Source organism: Hibiscus syriacus, unplaced genomic scaffold (assembly GCF_006381635.1).
Source record: "Hibiscus syriacus cultivar Baekdansim isolate YM2019G1 unplaced genomic scaffold, ASM638163v2 tig00109987_pilon, whole genome shotgun sequence".
NCBI lineage: Eukaryota > Viridiplantae > Streptophyta > Magnoliopsida > Malvales > Malvaceae > Hibiscus > Hibiscus syriacus.
In genome coordinates this window covers 212424-232129 of record NW_024062550.1, presented here as the reverse complement: position 1 = coordinate 232129, position 19706 = coordinate 212424, and the positions used below count along the sequence as shown (strand labels likewise).

Sequence of the window (19706 nt, the reverse complement as noted above, 5' to 3'; positions counted from 1 at the left end):
AACTGTTGTCTCCATCTTGATCCCATTGTTTGCGCAGAAATCTCTGAATCTCCTATTTTTGTACTTTCCTCCATTGTCAGACCTCAACCGCTTGACTTTCAGACCAGTCTCATTTTCCACCATGGCCTTCCATTTTCTGAAGGTATAAAAGACTTCTGATTTCTTCTTCAGAAAATAAACCCACACCTTCCTTGTAGAATCATCGATGAAGGTGACATAATATAGTGAGCCTGCAAGAGATGGAACTGGAGATGGTCCCCATACATCAGTATGAACCAACTCTAATTTTTCAGCCTTGGGTGTCTTACCAATCTTTGCAAAGTTGACTTTCTTTTGTTTGCCAAAGATGCAATCCTCGCATAGTCCGACATCTACATTCTTTAGATCCGACAGCTTCCATTTTGACAAAAGTGTCTTCATCCCTTTCTCGCTCATATGACCAAGCCTTTGGTGCCACATGTTTGATTTTCCATCAGCATCTGTTGCAGCAATGATATTCTCTAAATTTGAGGTTACATAGAGAGTACCAGTCTTCTTACCACGAGCAATGACGAGAGCTCCTTTGGTAATCTTCCATTCATAGCCTGAAAAGGTTGTACTATATCATTCTCCATCAAGCTGTCCTACAGAAATCAGATTTCTTTTGAGGCCAGTAATATGTCTTACTCCTTTCAGCGTCCAGGTGGTCTGATTTGGCAACTTTAGTCGGATGTCTCCTTTTCCGACGATCTTCAAGGTTTCATCATCATCTAGATGAACCTTCCCAAAATCACCACTGACATAGTTCTTCATGATTTCTCGGCATGGAGTGGAGTGGAAAGATGCCCCTGAATCCAAGATCCATGATTCAATCGGACTGTTAACGCTTAGAATCATGGCATCACTTGTCTCCTCTGTCACGTTGGTAGATTCATGTGCACCGATATTTTTCTTCGGTGCTCGGTAATCTCTTTTAAAGTGACCCTTCTTGCCGCAGTTATAACAGGTAAAATCTTTCTTCCCCATTCTTGATTTTTCCCTTCTGGATTTGGATCTGCCACGATTTGAACTTCTTTCTGAAGTTCTCCCTCTAGACTTCGTGTGCAAGGCTGAGGAGGTTGATGCTTCATCCGATTCTCTCCGTCGAATTTCTTCTCTCAGTACCAGATCCCGAACATCGTCGAATTTTAATTTGTTGTTTCCCGACGAGGTGCTGACTGCTGTAACAGTAGCATTCCAACTGTCTGGTAGAGATGATAAGATAATTAAAGCTCGAACTTCATCATCGAATTCAATTTCCACTGAACTCAACTGAGTTGTGATTGTGTTGAGTTCATTTAGGTGTTGTGCCATCGATGCCCATTCCGTCATTCTCAAATTGAATAATCGCCTCATCAAATGAACTTTGTTTGAGGCTGAAGGCTTCTCATACATACTGGAGAGAGCCGCCATAAGACCTGTCGTGGTCTTTTCCTTTGCTATGTTGAAAGCAACATTACGGGATAACGTCAGTCGGATAACTCCGAGGGCTTGTCTGTCGAGAAGAGCCCAGTCTTCATTTTTCATACCCTCTGGTTGCTTTCCTGAGAGGGGTTGATATAGATTTTTTTGGTACAAAAAATCTTCAATCTATATCTTTCAAAAGCCAAAGTCCGCACCATGGAACTTTTCAATTTTCACATTCCCTTCGTCTGCAGCCATCGCTCCCACTCGAATCTAGTTTCGTTTGGATTCTTTCTGACAATTCTTGTGAACCACCGTGTATTAAAACACCTCCGTCGACAAATTCGTATAGTCGACAAAATATTTTACTATTCACGGAATTTACTATTCACGTGAACAGTAATGAATAGTAACCTCGCAAAAAAAATTGACAAAATTTACAACCAAAAGCTCTGATTACCAGTTGTTGGGAAATAAACGAGTAACAAGTAATTTCCCTATAGTCAGATTAGTGATAATGCGAAATAAAAACGGAAAAATAATATCCGAAAATTGATAACGGAGTTCAGCCAATTGTGCTTACGTCTCCGGACTACTGCAGATCTTTTACTAAAGAGAAAAAAGATCTGCAGCAGTCCGGAGACGTAAGCACAATTGGCTGAACTCCGTTATCAATTTTCGAGTATTATTTTTCCGTTTTTATTTCGCATTCTCACTAATCTGACTATAAGAAAATTACTTGTTATTCGTTTATTTCCCACCAATAACCAGTGGGATGCACTTAATGGCTCTTCCCCCCGTATACTTTGATGGTTTGTAGAAGCTTCCGTACATCTCTGGCCATTCTTGAAGTCTTTTGTACACATGATTTTCTCCAATTATATCTGCCCAAAACACTATGCCACCACTGCCATAAAAATGACATAATAGCTGTTAAAATTATGCTCTCATTACATAAATCTTGTAATAATGGTACCCCATCTTTGACATATCATTATAGAGGTTAAGGCCGTTGCAATTACCGACGACGACAGGAACTTTCTTTATCACTTTCCCAATTGCCACAAGGTCAAGAACAACTTGTGGGGAAGTTTTTTGTGTACGTACAATCTCCAAAAGAGGCACCACATGGGCAGGGCTGTATATCAAAGAGTCAAATCAACTGGACCAACTAATTATTTATTAAAAAAAGGGAAAATAAATCTGATAACCTGAATAAGCAACACGATCTGGTGATTTTATTTTTTTTCTGCAATTAAACTGTCAATGGTGGATGCGTTTGTTGCCAAAATGCAGTGAGGAGGGCAGGCCTTCTCCATTTCACTAAATATCTTTAAAGGAACATTTTCAATGACAGCCTGCAAAGGGGAACAACATTAGATATATTTCATTGCATATACTGAACGAAGTTGCAAGTAGAGGATTGACAAATTATGAGAAAAGACAAGCTAACATAGTTCACCTCAACGACCATGTCTACATCTTTAAATTCAGAGTAATCCAAAACTCCTTTAAGCATCGAGAGTGCTTTTTCTGCCTTTCCTTTGTCAATTTTCCTCTCTTAACTAAGGCTCGAACATTTGCTGCCAACAGAAAAAAAAATTGATAGTATCACATCTTGAATTTGAATGCCTTTTCACTGGCTATCAAGAGAATGAGAGCAGTAATAATCACCTTGAATCATTTTTATTCCCTTCTGGAGATATTCAGAGTTAACTTCCTTGACAAGGACAAATATATTGCTCACGATAAGAGCCGTCGCAATTTCCGATCCCATTTGGCCTCCACCGATAACGGCAACTTTCTTTATTTGCCTAGGTTTTAGACCAAGGTCGGTAACATTTGACACCTGCAAAAGTAAAACTTCAGAGTAAAAAATACAATGGAAGATCTCAATTGGTTGTGATAATTCAATAATGTACTCCAGGTATCAGCAATTACCTTTGATGTAGCGCGCTGCGCAAGGAACGTGTGGACAAGACCTTTTGCAGTGTCTTGAAGGACCAACTCCTTAAAAACTTTGACCTCCTGCATGAACAGATAGCAAACAGAGTCTTTAGGTGCAACTATATAGTGATTCTTATGATATTGGACATTATCATAGATATGATTAAATGCAAGGGATCCTTAAAAAAACTACCTTTAAAATTCCAGTATATCCCCCATGGACAATCCCCTCCTCGATTACATCTAGGCAGGCCTGGTGCTGAGGCAAAATTGGGGCAGTCCTTTTGGCTTGCTGTCTTGCAATTTTTATCACTTCCTTTACTTCAGAGAGGGATCCGATCTTGTCTGTTATGTGAAGAGATAGCACCCACGGTTTACACTTCTCGGCAATGTCTAACACCCACCTGCGAGAAACTTTCAGCAACTCTTCAGAAGGGACAATAGCATCAATAAGACCCAGCTTCTTCCCTTCTTCGGATGTGATTGGTTTCGATGTCTGCAATGGCATTATACATATATTGATGAATAGGATCGATAACAATGGAGAAGGATCACAGACGGCGAGTATATTACCAGCATGATTTCAATAGCCTTCGGTAGCCCTATGAGCCTCGGAAGACGTTGTGTGCCTTTCGAAAGTGCCATAGTATAACAGATCAGTCAACGCTTGTGTTGTGAAGTTGGTTATCATTTCAAACACGAAACAATTGCACACTTGAACATGTTTATTTTCTCTAAAATATGCTAGTGGACATACCTCCAAGCCCAGGTATCACTCCAAGTGACAATTCTGGCAAGCCAAGTAGAGCTTTAGGGACAGCAATACGTGCATGGAAAGCCTGCATAAGAATAGCAAGGATTAAACAACTGAGCAAATTAACAATCAGATTCATCAATGGAGGGGAAAAGAAACAAACAATAGCCAACTCTAAGCCGCCGCCGAGAGCTAATCCTTCAACAGCTACCACAACAGGCTTCTTGCATTCTGGGAGGATTTGAAGAAATAAGATGAGAGCCATAAACAACATTGAGAAATGAACATGTACAATAAGTAAAAGGATGGGGAAAGACCTTCAATAGCATTAAGCACAAGAGCAACGGACACATCAGGCGCCGCCACAGATGCATCACCTGTTTCGTGGACTTTCCGGAAAACATTGATATCAAAACCACCAGAAAACTTTCCTCCTTTGCCTTCAATAACAGAACCAAAAAAGAACATAAAAATCAGCACAAAAAATAACACTGCAAGCGTAAAACATTGATTCGATTGAAATGAGAACTCACCAGTTAAAACAACAGCTTTGACATCGTTTCTCCTCGAAGCCTCATCAAATTTCTCCATCAATCCCGCAATCACTGCAACAGTTGAAAAAGAAACGGACAAATCAAATCACCACATGAAAAATGGAGAACTAAAAGCTTGCAGAGGTTTACCGGGAATAGCCAAGGCGTTGACGGGAGGATTGAAGATGGTGACAACTGCAACGGCGTCGATGACGACGTCCATGGTCACTGGTTTCTGCGACATCGCTCACTCCTTAAACTGTATTTGTTGTCTTGGTTTTCACTATCGATTTTTCCAACGAAGATGCTAATGTTACTTCGAGGAACAATATACTTAAAGATTGTTTGATACAATAATATATATATATACTTTGTGCGGGTGATTTGATCGAGTGAATCTCCAAAACAGCAGTAGCATAGGTTTCATTTTGTTTGAAAGTCACAAGTACGCGTGTTGACAAAACAATATTGAATTTATCGATAGGCCACCCTATATGTTTCGGTTCGGCCATCCACTGACAAAATGTCAAGTTCACAATCAAACTGTATACATTAAGAATTTTTTTTTTGATAATCAACACTGTATTGATACATGTATTGGTTTGTATCGGTTTTAAATCGATATCAAATAATTTAAATTTCATTCTAGTTAAATTTGGTATATATTTCGATTAATAGCTATTTCTATTAGTGCAAATAGATTTTATTGATTAATAAAATATAATATTAGTTCAGTTTTTATTTATTTATTGATAATGTATTATGTGTCGCATTATCATTCTATAGATGACAGTTAAAATTAATCAGAGAAATGATTAGGTTATTTGCTAGATAAACCATCGTCTCAATCACAACTATTTTATCGATAAATTTTAGAGATTGTTACCTCTCGTTATACTAGTTTTTCTTTATCATTTATTTATTTTTTCTCTGAATTTTCTCTCTGTATGCTCACATGATGTAGACATAACTGTTTCAACTCGAATAACTTAGAGAGAACAATATCCTCTTTGTAGACATAACTGTTTCAACTCGAATAACTTAGAGAGAACAATATCCTCTTTTACTATTTAGGTCAATCAATAAAATATGTTATTGAAATGTCTTTGTACTACATATAATATACATGAAATATGATAACTTTAAACTCGTACTCTAAAATTGACGGGATTTAACTTGATATAGAATTATTTTTTAAAAATAATTAAGTTCGAATCATACTAGATCAAAATTTTGAATAAAATTAAAATTTAGATGGAAAATATTGTACTTGAATCATTTAAGAAGAATATATTGATACTGAATTTAAGTGTGAATTTATAAAATAAGCTAGTTTTTAATTCGAGACCATATCATAAAGACAAAGAAAGGTGTCCTAACGACCACACATGGTCTCCTTTACTTTCACCACTATGCAACAACAGCAAAGCCACTGCCTTTCCATCGCGCTCTGTAAGAACCCTTCACCTTTCACTGCTTTCAACTTCCATTGCTTCTCTCATTTCCTTTACCCCTCCACTCCCAAACACGAAATTTCTCAAATTTTTGTAGATAGAAGAACACACGCTAGAGCAGTTAGACACCACTTTAATGCAAAGTTATCCACAAAAGGCCATGAAGCCTCAAGAAAGTTTACAAATTTCAATACTAGGAAAGAAACTGGTTCTGGGTTTAGTTCTTCAAGGTCTAGAAATGGTGGAGGTGAAATAAACAACTTGGAGAACATTTTCAGTTCTGTCTTGGAAGGGAAGGCTGAGAACAAGAGGCTTTTAAAGGATAAGGTTGCAAGAAAAATGGGTTCTCGGAGTTCTTCACTGAAGTCTAAGAAAGATAAGGTTAATTCTCCTTCAGTGAACTTGAGGGGTCAATTGGATATGTGTTCAAAGAGAGGGGATGTGATGGGTGCAATTCAGCTGTATGATAAAGCTTTGAAAGAAGGAATTACAATGGGGCAGTATCATTATGCTGTGCTTTTGTATCTTTGCTCTTCTGCGGCTGTGGGCTTTGTTCAACCTGCTAAAAGTGGTACTGGTAATCGACCTTTGAATATGTTACAAATTTCGAATGATATTGGGAATTCTATTTCTTCTGAATTGGCTGTTCGTGGTAGAAGAAGTTTTGATCATATAGACAGTAGTTTCTTCGAGAAGAACTTGAATCGGTTTTCGAAAGGGTCTGCAAAGCCTTATTCTCAACTTTCAGAAGGTCCTAGTTGTCAAGAAGATGATGAAATTTGGGTAAGTGAAGATGTCAAGAAGTATGCACTTGTTAAGGGATTTGAGATCTACGAAAAGATGCGTTCGGATAATGTCCCGATGAATGAGGCGACGTTGACGGCTGTGGCAAGAATGGCAATGTCAATGGGAAATGGTGACATGGCATTTGATATGGTGAAGAAAATGAAGCCGCTGGGTATAAATCCTAAATTGCGGTCTTATGGTCCTGCTCTCTCTGTTTTTTGCAGTACCGGAGACGTCGACAAAGCTTTCGAAGTTGAGAAACACATGTTGGAGGATGGCGTTCAGCCAGAAGAGCCTGAACTGGAGGCACTCTTAAGAGTTAGCGTAGGAGCCGGAAAAGGTGACAAAGTGTACTATTTACTGCATAAATTAAGAACAAGTGTGAGAAAAGTGTCGCCTTCTACCGCTGATGTAATCGTTAAATGGTTTGAGAGCAAAGCAGCTTCGAGAGTAGGGAAGCGAAAAATAGATAAGAGATTAATAAAGGTGGCAATTGAAAATGGAGGCGGAGGCTGGCATGGGCAGGGCTGGTTGGGTAAAGGAAAGTGGAGTATTTCACATACAGTTGTTGGAGCCGATGCCTTATGTAAATGTTGTGGGGAAAAGCTGGCTTTAATAGATCTCGATCCTGTAGAAACAGAGAAGTTTGCTGAATCAGTTGCATCTATAGCTATAAAAAGAGAGAAGAACTTCAGTTTTCAAAAGTTTCAAGTATGAAAAGTGTATTGATGTATTTTTCAATCACTACAATCATGTACATAATTTTTGATTAATTGTTAAATTAACATTTTGGCAGAAATGGCTCGACTACTATGGACCATTTGAAGCTGTGGTTGATGCAGCTAATGTAGGTCTTTTCAGCCAGAAAAGATTCATGCCATCAAAGGTTAGTTTGGCTAAAATGAAGAGGATTAACTATAGCTTCACCACATTGCTTTCTTTTGCTTTTTCATGATTGCTTCTCTTATGATAAATTCTTAGGTCAATGCTGTTGTTAACGCAATACGACAGAAACTACCATCAAGGAGATGGCCACTCATTGTTTTGCATAACAGACGGATCACTGGACGGAAAATGGATGAACCAGTAAATAAAGCAATAATCGAGAAGTGGAAAAATGCTGATGCTCTATATGCAACTCCAACTGGATCCAATGATGATTGGTAGGAAATTACGCTCACAAGTTACAGCTTACCTACATAATTGCATAATTCTTATAAAAAAAAAACTTTTGACATTACAGTTTTGGTTTCATCTGATTGAATTTTCCAATTCACATGCGTTTAAAGCCAAGGGTAATACCTGTGCTTCAGGTACTGGTTGTATGCAGCTATAAAGTTCAAGTGCTTAATTGTTACTAATGACGAGATGAGAGACCATACATTTCAACTTTTGGGAAATGACTTCTTTCCGAAATGGAAAGAAAGGCATCAAGTAAGTAAAGCTCCCAGAATTCATGGACTTCCAACTAGTTGATAAACTTTGTAATGGATATGCTCAGTTTCTCAGTATGATACTCTAAAGCGGTTTTCTTAACAAGGAATCCATATTTTTCTGCATCTAAGGTGCATTTCAGTTTCTCAAATGCTGGTCCAGTATTTCACATGCCTCCTCCATGTTCTGTCGTAATTCAGGTAAGTTCCTACGAACTTTTGTATAAAATGTAAGTGCATAAACTGACAGAATATAGCTATAATGTGTGCTGAATTGATCTTCCTAACGGAATACATGTGAACAGGAATCAGATAAAGGCCACTGGCATATTCCCATTGCATCTGAACTTGATTATGATTCTGAAAGAACATGGTTATGCATTAGACGAGCTAACTCACTTGTCGTGAAGGAAGATTCCGCTACCCTAACTGAAGGCAAGACCAAACTTAGTTCATCAATGGTTCTTCACAAATTGCTAATATTGTGTTCTGTTATTCTATTTGAATAAAGTTTTTTTCTGAGATTTACATAGTATTCGCATAGTAGTAGCATGCATGCAATTTGCATCTCTTTCGGATGCACCGAGAAAGGCAAGTTAGTTCAATCACCTGTTTGACTTAAATTGATGATGTGCTTAGGAAGGTTGAAACCGATTTGCCTTTATTGTGACCTATTGATATGTTTACACACAGGGTTTTCTTGTGTGACAGATTCACAGCCTCTTAATGATAAGGAACATGCAAAGACAACCACTCAAACCAAAGTCAATTCAAACTCCCCTCCACTAAATGATGGCAATTATGATAAACTGGAAAAGCTTGCTGAGGAAATATACAAAAACATCACTGATATTTCATTTGCTTCCGTTTGCTCAGATCAGTACACAGTTCTATCAGAAATAGAGGCCGCAGAGAATCTTGGCAACTGTGTAATTGACTTTCAAATATGAGACAAGTGGCATTCATGTAAAGTTGTGGAAATTGTAATGAACTATCATTTGGAATCCCCTCGTAATTGTATAGTTTCAAAGCTCCTGAGCTGAGTTTATATCGCTGCATTTTGTACTTAGCGAGGTTTTTGCCCATTGAAGGGCATTTCTTTCTAGAGAGAAAGGAATAAGGTTGGAATTTCTTCATATGAAGGTGTAACTTTTCGGTTTTTTTTTTTAATTTGAGGAAATCATTCAGTTCATTTTTTTCTAAGAGTAGGTTGCGCTGAAGATATCTGTTGTGAACAATTTGCTCACAAGCTTGCTCTAACCAGATTTAAGTGGAACCTGAGTATGCCAAGACATCACCATCATATTCACCTCTTTTGATTATGCTTATAACTGGCTAGTTTCCTTGTGCAGCAAGTTATTATTCTATATGTTAATTTGCTCTTTCTTTCTCCGAATAGTATAGCAACAATAGCAATTGTTGAGAAATAGAATGGAGACCAGAGGTACAATGATTACAATCAACTCTCTTCATCTGCAAAACATTACAGTGATAAATGTATGTATGAATATGTACAAATTAGCTTGATCCTCCATGGTCCCTAACCAATTTCTCTATTATTGCTGGTTGCAGGGCGTCCAATATTAGAGCAGATAATTTGACACAACGGTTACTAGAGATGAAGACAGCCAGAAAGCAGTTCCCAAATACATCAAATGTTAAATGAGTCACATAATCGCTTCCCTGTCCAAATTCGGAAGGAAGAACAACACTAAGATCTAGAAATTAGATACATGAGGTAAGCTTTTTTTTCTAACCTTATATAAATATAATCTTCGTCTCGCATTTATTGCATAACTGTCGCTCTTTCTATTCTCTCTTGTTTCCCTTCAATCTATCAATCACAAGAACTAGGATTTCTTAGCACACAGCTTTCAAGCTTCTCTAGATGGTGAGATATCTTTGGGGTTGGCTTGGAAGTTTTTTTGTCATTATCTCCCTTGTAGTAGATTTCTAGATCAGTTGAATTTCTCCTTCTGGAAGCAATGCCCCAACCCATGAAATCCGAGAGTGTCGGTGCGTCTGCAGCACTCTTCGCCATTGCGTCTTCATCAGAGGAGATAGAGGACCCCTCAGATCTTTCCGGTGATGATATTTGAGAAAGGCTATCAGCATGAAGGACATCCTCGATTCTCGACATGACATTGAACGCCAAGCTCTCTAGAATCCTTGAATAGCTCTCCAGGATAGCGTGACCTACATCCTGTGAAATTGAATTCCAAGTTAGTTTATCAAACTTTAAGGCATTTAGGAAAAGATAAAAATGAAACCGAAATTCTTTGCTTGCTTTACCCTATTATATTGGATCTTAGATATATCAAGTGCAGATTGTGGAAGTCCCGGGAAACGCTGCTTTAACATGATTAATATAGTCTCGGCCCTCTCTTCGAAGAGTTCCCTCTTTTCCAAGCTGACACCTGAACCCCAAGACGATCTTCCATCTTTATGGTGCAACTTCCTCATCCAAATGATAATGGAGGCCTCAATCCTATTCTTAAGGTCTAAAACTTTGTGCTCTGTTGACAAGTCCATGGTTGCAAGGAATTGCGATGGATCAAAGTACTCCACCGTAATGCCTTTATAGATTGAATCGCCGAGGCTTGATCTTCCGTTCTACTTAGACATGATGGGGAAGAATTATAAAGGTAACTGAAAATATAATAAAAGAATTCATAATCAGTTGATGGGGAGTTTTTATTTCTTTACCCTGGGGAGGGAATCAATGTAGCTTTCGGGAACCTCCATTTCAGATAGGACTTCAGCGTTGATGGCCATAGCTGCTTTTAGAACCTGATTAACCGATTCCTTTTGAGACTGCAGCCACCTTCGTGATGCTTCCGATAAGCCTCTTTCAGGTACCTTAACAGTCGGATGCCACCATTTGTCATCCCCATGCCCGTTTTCATTCTCTTGATCTTCATTTTTGGACACATACCAAAATTCTTGTTCTTCTCCAAAGCTGTCAAGAGTCTCCTGTTTTCATTATAAATTTGATCAATCTTTGATTTATTATGAAATGATCTTTCCCAGGTTAAAAACTAGGAGGAGAAAGTTACAATAAGCATGGTGTCGAGTTTGCGTAGGCCAGGTATATTCACGAGCAGATCGCTCCTTTGTCTAGTGACCATAATCTATCAAGTTTGAAATAAAGTGTTAGGTGTTCATATGGTTAAATGGTAGTAATAGTTCAGTTTGAGCAATTGTGATATTATTTCGGATAGAGATATGTTACCTCCATGTTTGCTCCGTTCTTTGTTTTCTGTTGTGAAGGAACGAATTCGACGATGTGGTCGGTAACCGATAGAAGCCAATCCATTTCTTTTCTCCACCTTGCTTTCGTTTCCGGAGCCATAGGTCCTAATTTTACTTGTTCTCCGAAAACAGATGCTGCATTATCATTGACCAACAAGCTCAAAACATGACAAGATTTTTCATCATGGAGACGTAAAGGAAAAGCTAGAAGATCGGTGAGATCTATCCTAAAATTTCTGGATTTCGGGGTTTCCTTTCGTATTTTAATTTCTGAATGAAAACTTGTGCATATGATTATTCGATTTTAGATAGGAATATTGTACCTGCTAGGTTTGTTAATGCATTTGACAAAGCCAAAGCTGAAGAAACACCCTTTCCTCCTCCTGACATATCTTCACCCAAAAGCAACTTACCAAACTTTTCCTTCATCATATCCGTATCTATATCGGTGAGATCTATCCTAAAATTTCTGGATTTCGGGGTTTCCTTTCGTATTTTAATTTCTGAATGAAAACTTGTGCATATGATTATTCGATTTTAGATAGGAATATTGTACCTGCTAGGTTTGTTAATGCATTTGACAAAGCCAAAGCTGAAGAAACACCCTTTCCTCCTCCTGACATATCTTCACCCAAAAGCAACTTACCAAACTTTTCCTTCATCATATCCGTATCTATATCAAACCCGAATATATACATGAATATCATTATCAAGAAGATGAATCTCGAGTGTGTTTGGTAGGAAAGAAAATTACGAAAACATGAATTGCAACATTAAAAAATACCGAACTGTGCACCTGATGGTGGCCTCTCCGGAGGAGTTCCTGGCCAACAATCTCCTATATGTTGGCAATGAACTGTTTTTTCTCGCAGGTTATAATCGACATCATCTGCATGATCATTAGCACACGTGATCGAATTTTGCGGTTGCTGGTGCCACCCTGGACTGTCGAGCATTCTCATAATGCGGAAAGATCCCGAGTTGTGGGTGCTGTACCGACGAGTCAATGCCCGAACCATTGTTCAATCGTCAAGTAAGCTTCTTTTCTCAGACTGTGTTTCTTCTTCTTTGTTTTATTTTTCGCAGCAAAAAATTGAAGAAGAAACAAATCCGAAAACGATTATAAATAAGAAACAAAGCTACCCTCGTTCGGTTTGGGGAAACTACTCCATTGAAACGAGAGGCTGGCAATTGAAACCAACGGGATGTATTAGTTGTCTTCTGTACTGAAGAGATAAACCTTTCTAGTGGTTGCTAAAAATGGTCGTTTGTTAAAGACAGGGCAAATCTTTGCCCAAAATATCCGGGAAGAACATTCAAAGTTTTAACTGCTTTAACTGAATTCTCTCCTTTTTCCCGCTATGCCTGCAACTCCACTTTTACCTCTTACAGCAGCCCCATTGTAGTTGGAGTTTTGTTCAATTAACTGCCGTGGCTCGTTACTCGGAAATAGGGATGGCAATAAGTAGGCATGTAAACGAACTGAACGTTCAGTGAACCGTTCGACCGGAAGTTCGTTTATTTATTAAACGAACATTATGTTCGTTTAATTAAATGAACGAACACGAACAAATGGCTCGGTCATTCATTTATGTTCGTGAACGTGAACGTTCGGTAATCCGTTTGTTTATGTTCGTTCATAATCGAACATAATTTAATACCAATCCATTGCTATTTTCTCCTTAAACTCTGATTTCAGAAACATTCTTGATTGATGGAAGAGATCAAATATCCATCCCTACCTTCATTTGTCATCAATGTTGGTCCTCAATATTCCCTTCTACCGAACATTGTTTACTTTTGACCAAATCTGCCAAGAATTAATGTCCAAACCTTAAAGATTGTAAATTAATTACACATATCAGATCAGTTCCAGAAATTAGAGACATTAGCCCGAGTAGCCATTGCCCGTACCGACCGTCTTTTTTCTGAAAATTAAAGGCTAAATTATGGTTTTGGTCCTTCTGTTATATTTAAATTAGAAATTTAATCATTTTACTTTAATTTGATATATACCGACTTTTTTCTATTATAAATATTATTTATCAGTCTAAATGGTTAACATAATTAATTATTATGAAGGAAAAGAAAATAATAGAAAGCATAAAATTAAAAGAATATATTAAAATTACTATAAAGATCCTTATACTATAATGAAGATTATGTTTGATTTTTATACTTTTAAAATGAGCAAAAAGCTTCATACTTTATTCATTAGTTTAATTCGAGTGCTTTTAGGCTACATCAAGTTATGTGAACATGTCATGTTATGTTCTTAATTAATGTCATATCATTTAATTAAGTCTATTTTATTTTCTTATTTTAAGATTAGAGGATCAAAATCTAATCCATACTATATAGTACAAGGACTAGTAGAGTGCTTTTCCCAAAGAAATTACCTTTCTCTAGGCTGAGCAGGGAGATTCCAAGTTAATAAGAAAGGTTTTGAAATTCAAAGCATTAACCTTTACACGTGCACCAGCCATAAGAAAGGTGAGAAACAAGGATTCAATACCAGAAAAAATATTGCAGGAGCCTTATGACTGCATTTATACTCAGTTTTGAGCTTTTCTGGTTTTGACCTACTTTAATGCAAATTTTATATAAATAAATGTTATATATAGACTAAAATTTTAATTAATTTTTAGCGTTAATTTTAATAATTAAAGATTATTTGGTCACTAAGTTTATTTATATAAGAATTTTTATCCAATAAAAACTCTTAATGACCAAGTTTATTTTCCATATATTTATAGAATAGGTCTTTAACCTTTAGAGTTATGAGAAAAAAATATTTTGAAGAGATATAATCCATTTGTGATGTATATAATTTTTTAGGTTTATGTTGTATGAATGAGCTTTTATAAGGATGTTGAAAGAGATTTTTGAGATATATCGAATATATATATATATATATTAGGTTATGAGATGTATACTTTTATTTTGTACTATTTATAATCTCCATATTACCGAAAAAGAAAGTATAGTATTACTAAATCTTATTATTTATATGTCTTATTTCATATATATATATATATATATAATTCATGAATGCTTCCTTGAAATACATTATGATGTAGTCTACCACTTGAACATAACTATTTGCAGCAGCAGCACAGTGTATTACATATCTCTGCTGAACCATGAATCACTGTCGCTGATTTACGATGAAACTGTTTCTGGTACGGCCGACCTAGTGGCCCGGCTGCGATTTCTCCTACTCCCAGACTCGTGTTATCTTTATAATGATATTAAGAATATGGACATTTCCATTGTGACCGTCGGTTATGAAATTTCACTATGATTTTTCCGGAGAGTCCTTGAATAAAAATTTGAGGACGACAGTCGGTGAAGATCCACACCTCTAATTTAAACAAATAAAGAGTCGTTAAATCGTGACTGTGATCGGAGATGAACTCCAGCCAAGTTCCTCTTATGAGAAATGAGTCGAGAATAGATTGAATCCCAAAGACCCTAGAGAGAGAATGTTTTCCCTCTTGCAAGAGAGAGGAAGCCTTTTGTATACTCTTGTCATTGATGTCATACGGCGGTAGGGCTGAAAATCAACAAAGCCTTCAATCAATTGTTAGTGAGCACTTCGTGTACGTCTTATTTAAATAAATGAGTGCAAGCAAAACAGAAATTTTATATTTATTTAATATAAAAATACTCAAAATCATTCGATAATAAACACTCTAATACTCTACAATCATTAGTGCTCGAATTTGAGACTTCACGGAAACGAATAAAGGTGTGTCTGATTCATTTATATTTATGAAAAAATCATTTATTGACTCATTTATAAACTCGTTTATTGACTCGTTTACTTAAATATTGGTGAAGATATGAATTAAATTGAACATACGGTGAACTTTAGAGTTTAAATTATAAATCCCAAGGAACTTAAGAACGTTCCTTTTTTTGGCTTACAAATTAAGTGAGAAAAAGAGACATTAAATGAACATATTCAATATCATTCACGTGAGATGAAACCAGTGGTTAAAATATTGAAATTAAAGCTTTCTTTCATCAATATCAATCAATGGTCAGCTAATAAATACAAATCACAATGATATTTTCAACAACAAATCAAATAATCCAAAAGTGACTATCCATTATTTACTTGCGTGTAAATAACTAATACGTGTAAAATAAACTCTGGAATTTGGACAGGAATGTGACCTTTACAAGGAAGATTACGTATACCAAGGTCAAGATGTTGGGTTTCCACTATCATTTTGCTTGTTCTTCTTCATCCTTCCCATCTCCATTTAACGGGTGGTTTGCCCTTCATTGCTTGAGCCCGAAGGGTATAAACCGTACTCGCTAGTAGGCTCACTGTACTCGTTACTAGCGCCATATTCCTGCGACCCTAATGCCCTCCTGAAATTTTTCATGTCTTCGTTGTACTGGCTTGCATCAAAGTCCGAGCTTCCGTACGAGCTGTACACGTTGCTCTGTCCTGGTCTCATTCCTTCGTTGAGATCCGACAATGATGATTCTCCTTCTAAAGCACGCACGATCTGCTTGGTTTCGAGTTTATGGTCAGAATCAAATCATAAGGGGGACAAAAAAAAACTCATGAACCATCAGTTAATACCAACTTGACACGTACCTGGCTCATTCGTGGTCGACGTCGTGCTGAATGTCGCACACAGGCAGCAGCGCAAGCGACCATACGAGCCATCTCGTTTTTGTTATATTCCTTTTGTAACTTCGGATCGACCAGACTGTCAAAGTTCCCATCCTCCAATGCTCTTGAGAGCAAAGGCCTAGCCTACAATACCGAAGCAGGTTTGGTTTACTTAATAAAAAGATTCTAGAAAGCTTAAATATACGCTTCTGCAGCTGCAACTTGTCCCAGGCCATTATAAACCAAAGTAATAACTAACCCATTCGACCAAACTGTCTTCCGAGTAAGAAGAGCCAACCGGTTTGTGCCCACTAATCAATTCCAGAAGCATGACTCCATAAGAGAAAACGTCTGATTTTTCCGTGAGTTTTCCACTCGAAGCATACTCAGGAGCCAAATACCTGGAGAAAGTGAGAATTAAGTGAATAAAACCGACTAACAAATCTTTTTAATACTTATCGTACGCACCAAGCAACATCAATGCATAAAATATTATTACCCAAAAGTACCCATTACTCTGGTGGAGACATGAGTGTTGACATCGGAAAAGAATTTCGCTAGTCCAAAATCGGCAACCTAAAAGCAGAATTTTATGAAAATCTCAATGGCAATGTAGCAAGTGGAAAAAAAAACATATATGTTTGGTGACCAAATGAAGCAAGGCAGTACACAGGTTCAATTTTAGCAATGTCAAGAAATCAAAATGAAACCAATACCTTTGCCTCAAACTTGAAATCTAAAAGAATATTAGCCGCCTTAATATCACGATGAATGATCTTTGGATTACCTGAAAACAATGATGATGGTTACCAAAAGTAAGAAATTGAGATCCTACATCTAGACCAAGTATGCAGGGGAGAAAATCAGAGAGCATACAATCCTCATGAAGATAAGCCAGTCCTTTTGCGGATCCTAAAGCAATTCTCATCCTGATTGGCCAGTCCAATGTAGGTCGCCCTTTTCCTGCAGTTAGCATCCAATATTCAGATCAGTTTACAATAAGAATCAAATATCCTTTAGCATCCACGATACACCGAAGACAATCTTACCATGCAAGTGAAACTCCAAAGTGTTGTTTGGAACAAACTCGTAAACAAGCATTCGGGTAGCCCCGGAGATACAGTATCCAACCAATGAAACAAGATGTTTGTGATGAACACGGCTGATAATCTCGACTTCTGCCTTAAATTCTCTCTCCCCCTGTCCACTTCCAGCCTTCAGTTGCTTGACCGCCACTTCCTTCCCGTCTGGAAGAATACCTTTGTGAACATACCCAAAACCACCTTGCCCGAGAAGGTTTGCATCAGAGAAGCCATTTGTCGCCCTTGCTAATTCCTCATAAGTAAATTTGCTCTTCGAGAAACCAAGTGCAAGACGAGGAGATGGTGGTTGGGCAGGGTTATCAGAGCCAGAACCTCCACTACTGCTCATGAAAGGTGGTGGTGGTGGAGGTGGCATTGGTAGCGTAGAAGAGCTTTCTGAAGATGGAGGTCCCCATGCCGTGACCGGTGGAGGAGTTGGATTAGGAGGAACTGCACCATAATGATCGAAATGCAGGGAAGGATTTTGTTGCCACCGGTACTGCTGGCCACCATGATTATCTGGAAGTAAAAATCAACAAGCTCCATGAATGATGGTTAAAAGGCAAGAAACTAAGATATCGCCCAAATTCTTTAACAATTGTGCGTATGCTTATATGAATCACAAACAGCCAAGTAAAGATAAAATCTCCAAACTCAGTCAAAATTGAAATTCAATTGAGAATAACAATGAGCTCAAAGGACGTAGTGTGAACAAAAGCAAGTGTTTAATCCGTCAAAAAATTTATCATGGGAAAGCTTAAGTGAAAAGCATATGCAGAGTTATCCATCTTCCCAATGATCTAACAAAATATATAATTATATTAATAAAATATGCATAAATGATTCCATTTTTATGACCTTTAGGAGGGCCAGGAGGTGGAGGAGGCACGTAGTAACTTTCGTCGTCTCTTCTTCTCCTTCTCTTCTTTTGGCAACATATAAACAGCAAACTCAAAACCAATAATACCGCAACTCCCCCGATTGATATCCCCACTACAAGCCCGGTGGAGATCCCACTGCTCGAATCGGAAGAAGCCGGCGTCGTCGGAGGAGATGGAGTTCCTGAATTCCTAGGAGGTGGTGGCGATGGAGTCCTTGGACTTCTTGGGGCAGGTGGCGATGGAGTTGTTGTAGATGGAGGTGGAAGGGAAGGATTGGATGATGATGGGGGCGGAGATTCCGCTTCTGGTGGAGGAGGGGAGGTGGATGATGTAGGCGGAGGTGATGAAGTAGAGGGAGGAGGACGGGACGGAGTGGTGCTTGAAGGCGGAGGAGCTGATGGGGTAGCTGGAGGGGGAGATGGAGTAGCAGGTGGTGGGGAGGGAGTAGTAGTTGGCGGCGGAGCTGCAGCGGCTGGTGGTGTTGTGGAGGGAGTGGTGGTTGGAGGCGGTGTTGCTGCTGTTGGTGGGGGTGTGGAAGGAGTGCTAGTTGGCGGCGGAGCTAAGGCTACCGGTGAGGGTGGGGGAGTAGAGTTGGTTGATGGTGGTGGCGATGATGGAGCCAGAGTAGCCCCCGGTGACGGTGATGACATTTTTTATTCTTTAAGACAAAAGAAAGGCTAATAAAAATATATCAAAAACTTTTCTGCGTGTTGGATTGAAAAGGGGGAATGTTTGGAAAGAATTTAAGAAAGAGAGAAAATATGCGGGAAATTGGGTTAACGTCGAGAAAAAAAATAAACTATATTTTTGTCACTAAACTATGAGGTGAATTTTATTATGATCATTGAATAAAATACTTTTACTAAATAGGTCACTAGAATTTCATTTTTGAATTTAATCAAGCGTTAATTCAGTAACGACGAAGTTGAAGTGATAGTTTTAAAATTTATTTAATAATACGTTTGTTCTTTTATATTCAGAATAAAATCAACCTTATAGTTTAAATAATACATACATAAATGTATAATTTTGACTAAATAGATATATGAAGTAGTAATTATACAAAATCTGAGACATATGAGGTGGGAATTATACAAAATCCTTTTCCATTAGTGATTGACACGCGCTTTTGATTAAATAAGTTATCTTTACATTGTCTATTTAACAATGGCTTCGGCATTAGAAGCTTCTATCCACATTTGTCAATGTTGAAATCTTCTTATATTTGACCAACGATATTCAATTATATATCACTCGTCAATACATTAACGGTTCCTGTTCGGCTTGATGGTTACTCTTTTTCTTCCGCATAGGTTTGGATAAGTTTTTTAACGAAAGTTGATCTTTGTCTATTGTTTTAGTATGTTACGTTTTTTCAAGTTAATAACATACAAGACGCTCCATTCGAAAAAAAATGGATCAAAATTAAGTTCAAACAATTTACCAATTAAAGGAACCAAATTGGTCCAATTTGGATGGAGTCAAATACAATTAGAGATGATGAATTTACATAATAATATTTTATTATT

At 37.7% G+C, this 19706-nt stretch overlaps 4 protein-coding genes and 1 long non-coding RNA gene across 5 annotated transcripts; 2 read left to right on the top strand and 3 right to left on the bottom strand.

The window, feature by feature from the left end:
- Positions 1 to 2898: 2898 nt before the first annotated feature.
- Positions 2899 to 4900, bottom strand: LOC120211802 (peroxisomal fatty acid beta-oxidation multifunctional protein AIM1-like). The gene is made up of 10 exons (XM_039210275.1): positions 4807 to 4900; positions 4657 to 4728; positions 4441 to 4563; positions 4287 to 4354; positions 4127 to 4208; positions 3943 to 3998; positions 3563 to 3865; positions 3364 to 3450; positions 3097 to 3271; positions 2899 to 3005 (listed from the first exon to the last, which is right to left on the bottom strand). The coding sequence occupies exons 1-10, from the start codon at positions 4898 to 4900 to the stop codon at positions 2899 to 2901; spliced, it is 1167 nt and encodes a 388-aa protein (XP_039066206.1).
- Positions 4901 to 6037: 1137 nt separating this feature from the next.
- Positions 6038 to 9410, top strand: LOC120211830 (proteinaceous RNase P 1, chloroplastic/mitochondrial-like). Its single transcript, XM_039210292.1, has 7 exons — positions 6038 to 7607; positions 7693 to 7782; positions 7878 to 8059; positions 8210 to 8330; positions 8462 to 8530; positions 8635 to 8764; positions 9041 to 9410. The coding sequence occupies exons 1-7, from the start codon at positions 6045 to 6047 to the stop codon at positions 9277 to 9279; spliced, it is 2394 nt and encodes a 797-aa protein (XP_039066223.1). The 5' UTR covers positions 6038 to 6044; the 3' UTR covers positions 9280 to 9410.
- Positions 9411 to 9920: 510 nt separating this feature from the next.
- On the top strand, positions 9921 to 10759 carry LOC120211829. The gene is made up of 3 exons (XR_005524640.1): positions 9921 to 10067; positions 10201 to 10551; positions 10642 to 10759. It is a non-coding gene; the product is annotated as an uncharacterized LOC120211829 (long non-coding RNA).
- LOC120211828 (rho guanine nucleotide exchange factor 8-like) lies at positions 10064 to 12742 on the bottom strand. Its single transcript, XM_039210291.1, has 7 exons — positions 12378 to 12742; positions 12138 to 12254; positions 11562 to 11716; positions 11386 to 11460; positions 11036 to 11302; positions 10622 to 10942; positions 10064 to 10532 (listed from the first exon to the last, which is right to left on the bottom strand). The coding sequence occupies exons 1-7, from the start codon at positions 12598 to 12600 to the stop codon at positions 10167 to 10169; spliced, it is 1524 nt and encodes a 507-aa protein (XP_039066222.1). The 5' UTR covers positions 12601 to 12742; the 3' UTR covers positions 10064 to 10166.
- A 2838-nt stretch (positions 12743 to 15580) lies between these two features.
- Positions 15581 to 18842, bottom strand: LOC120211827 (proline-rich receptor-like protein kinase PERK1). Its single transcript, XM_039210290.1, has 8 exons — positions 18155 to 18842; positions 17264 to 17815; positions 17091 to 17177; positions 16931 to 17001; positions 16714 to 16790; positions 16474 to 16615; positions 16194 to 16358; positions 15581 to 16101 (listed from the first exon to the last, which is right to left on the bottom strand). The coding sequence occupies exons 1-8, from the start codon at positions 18825 to 18827 to the stop codon at positions 15853 to 15855; spliced, it is 2016 nt and encodes a 671-aa protein (XP_039066221.1). The 5' UTR covers positions 18828 to 18842; the 3' UTR covers positions 15581 to 15852.
- Between the last annotated feature and the right edge of the window lie 864 nt (positions 18843 to 19706).

Excerpts from the sequence above, each read along its gene's own strand:
- LOC120211802 (XM_039210275.1), bottom strand. The coding sequence starts at position 4,900 with ATGTCGCAGAAACCAGTGACCATGGACGTCGTCATCGACGCCGTTGCA. Across the intron at positions 4,729-4,806 it reads CAACGCCTTGGCTATTCCCG|TGATTGCGGGATTGATGGAG; the intron begins GTAAACCTCTGC and ends CAACTGTTGCAG. Across the intron at positions 3,006-3,096 it reads GGGAATAAAAATGATTCAAG|CAAATGTTCGAGCCTTAGTT; the intron begins GTGATTATTACT and ends TTCTGTTGGCAG.
- LOC120211830 (XM_039210292.1), top strand. The coding sequence starts at position 6,045 with ATGGTCTCCTTTACTTTCACCACTATGCAACAACAGCAAAGCCACTGC. Across the intron at positions 7,783-7,877 it reads AAAGATTCATGCCATCAAAG|GTCAATGCTGTTGTTAACGC; the intron begins GTTAGTTTGGCT and ends ATAAATTCTTAG. Across the intron at positions 8,765-9,040 it reads TTCCGCTACCCTAACTGAAG|ATTCACAGCCTCTTAATGAT; the intron begins GCAAGACCAAAC and ends CTTGTGTGACAG.
- LOC120211828 (XM_039210291.1), bottom strand. The coding sequence starts at position 12,600 with ATGGTTCGGGCATTGACTCGTCGGTACAGCACCCACAACTCGGGATCT. Across the intron at positions 12,255-12,377 it reads TCCGGAGAGGCCACCATCAG|ATACGGATATGATGAAGGAA; the intron begins GTGCACAGTTCG and ends GGTTTGATATAG. Across the intron at positions 10,943-11,035 it reads ACATTGATTCCCTCCCCAGG|AACGGAAGATCAAGCCTCGG; the intron begins GTAAAGAAATAA and ends ATGTCTAAGTAG.
- LOC120211827 (XM_039210290.1), bottom strand. The coding sequence starts at position 18,827 with ATGTCATCACCGTCACCGGGGGCTACTCTGGCTCCATCATCGCCACCA. Across the intron at positions 17,002-17,090 it reads GGCTTATCTTCATGAGGATT|GTAATCCAAAGATCATTCAT; the intron begins GTATGCTCTCTG and ends CATTGTTTTCAG. Across the intron at positions 16,359-16,473 it reads AAGACAGTTTGGTCGAATGG|GCTAGGCCTTTGCTCTCAAG; the intron begins GTTAGTTATTAC and ends TCGGTATTGTAG.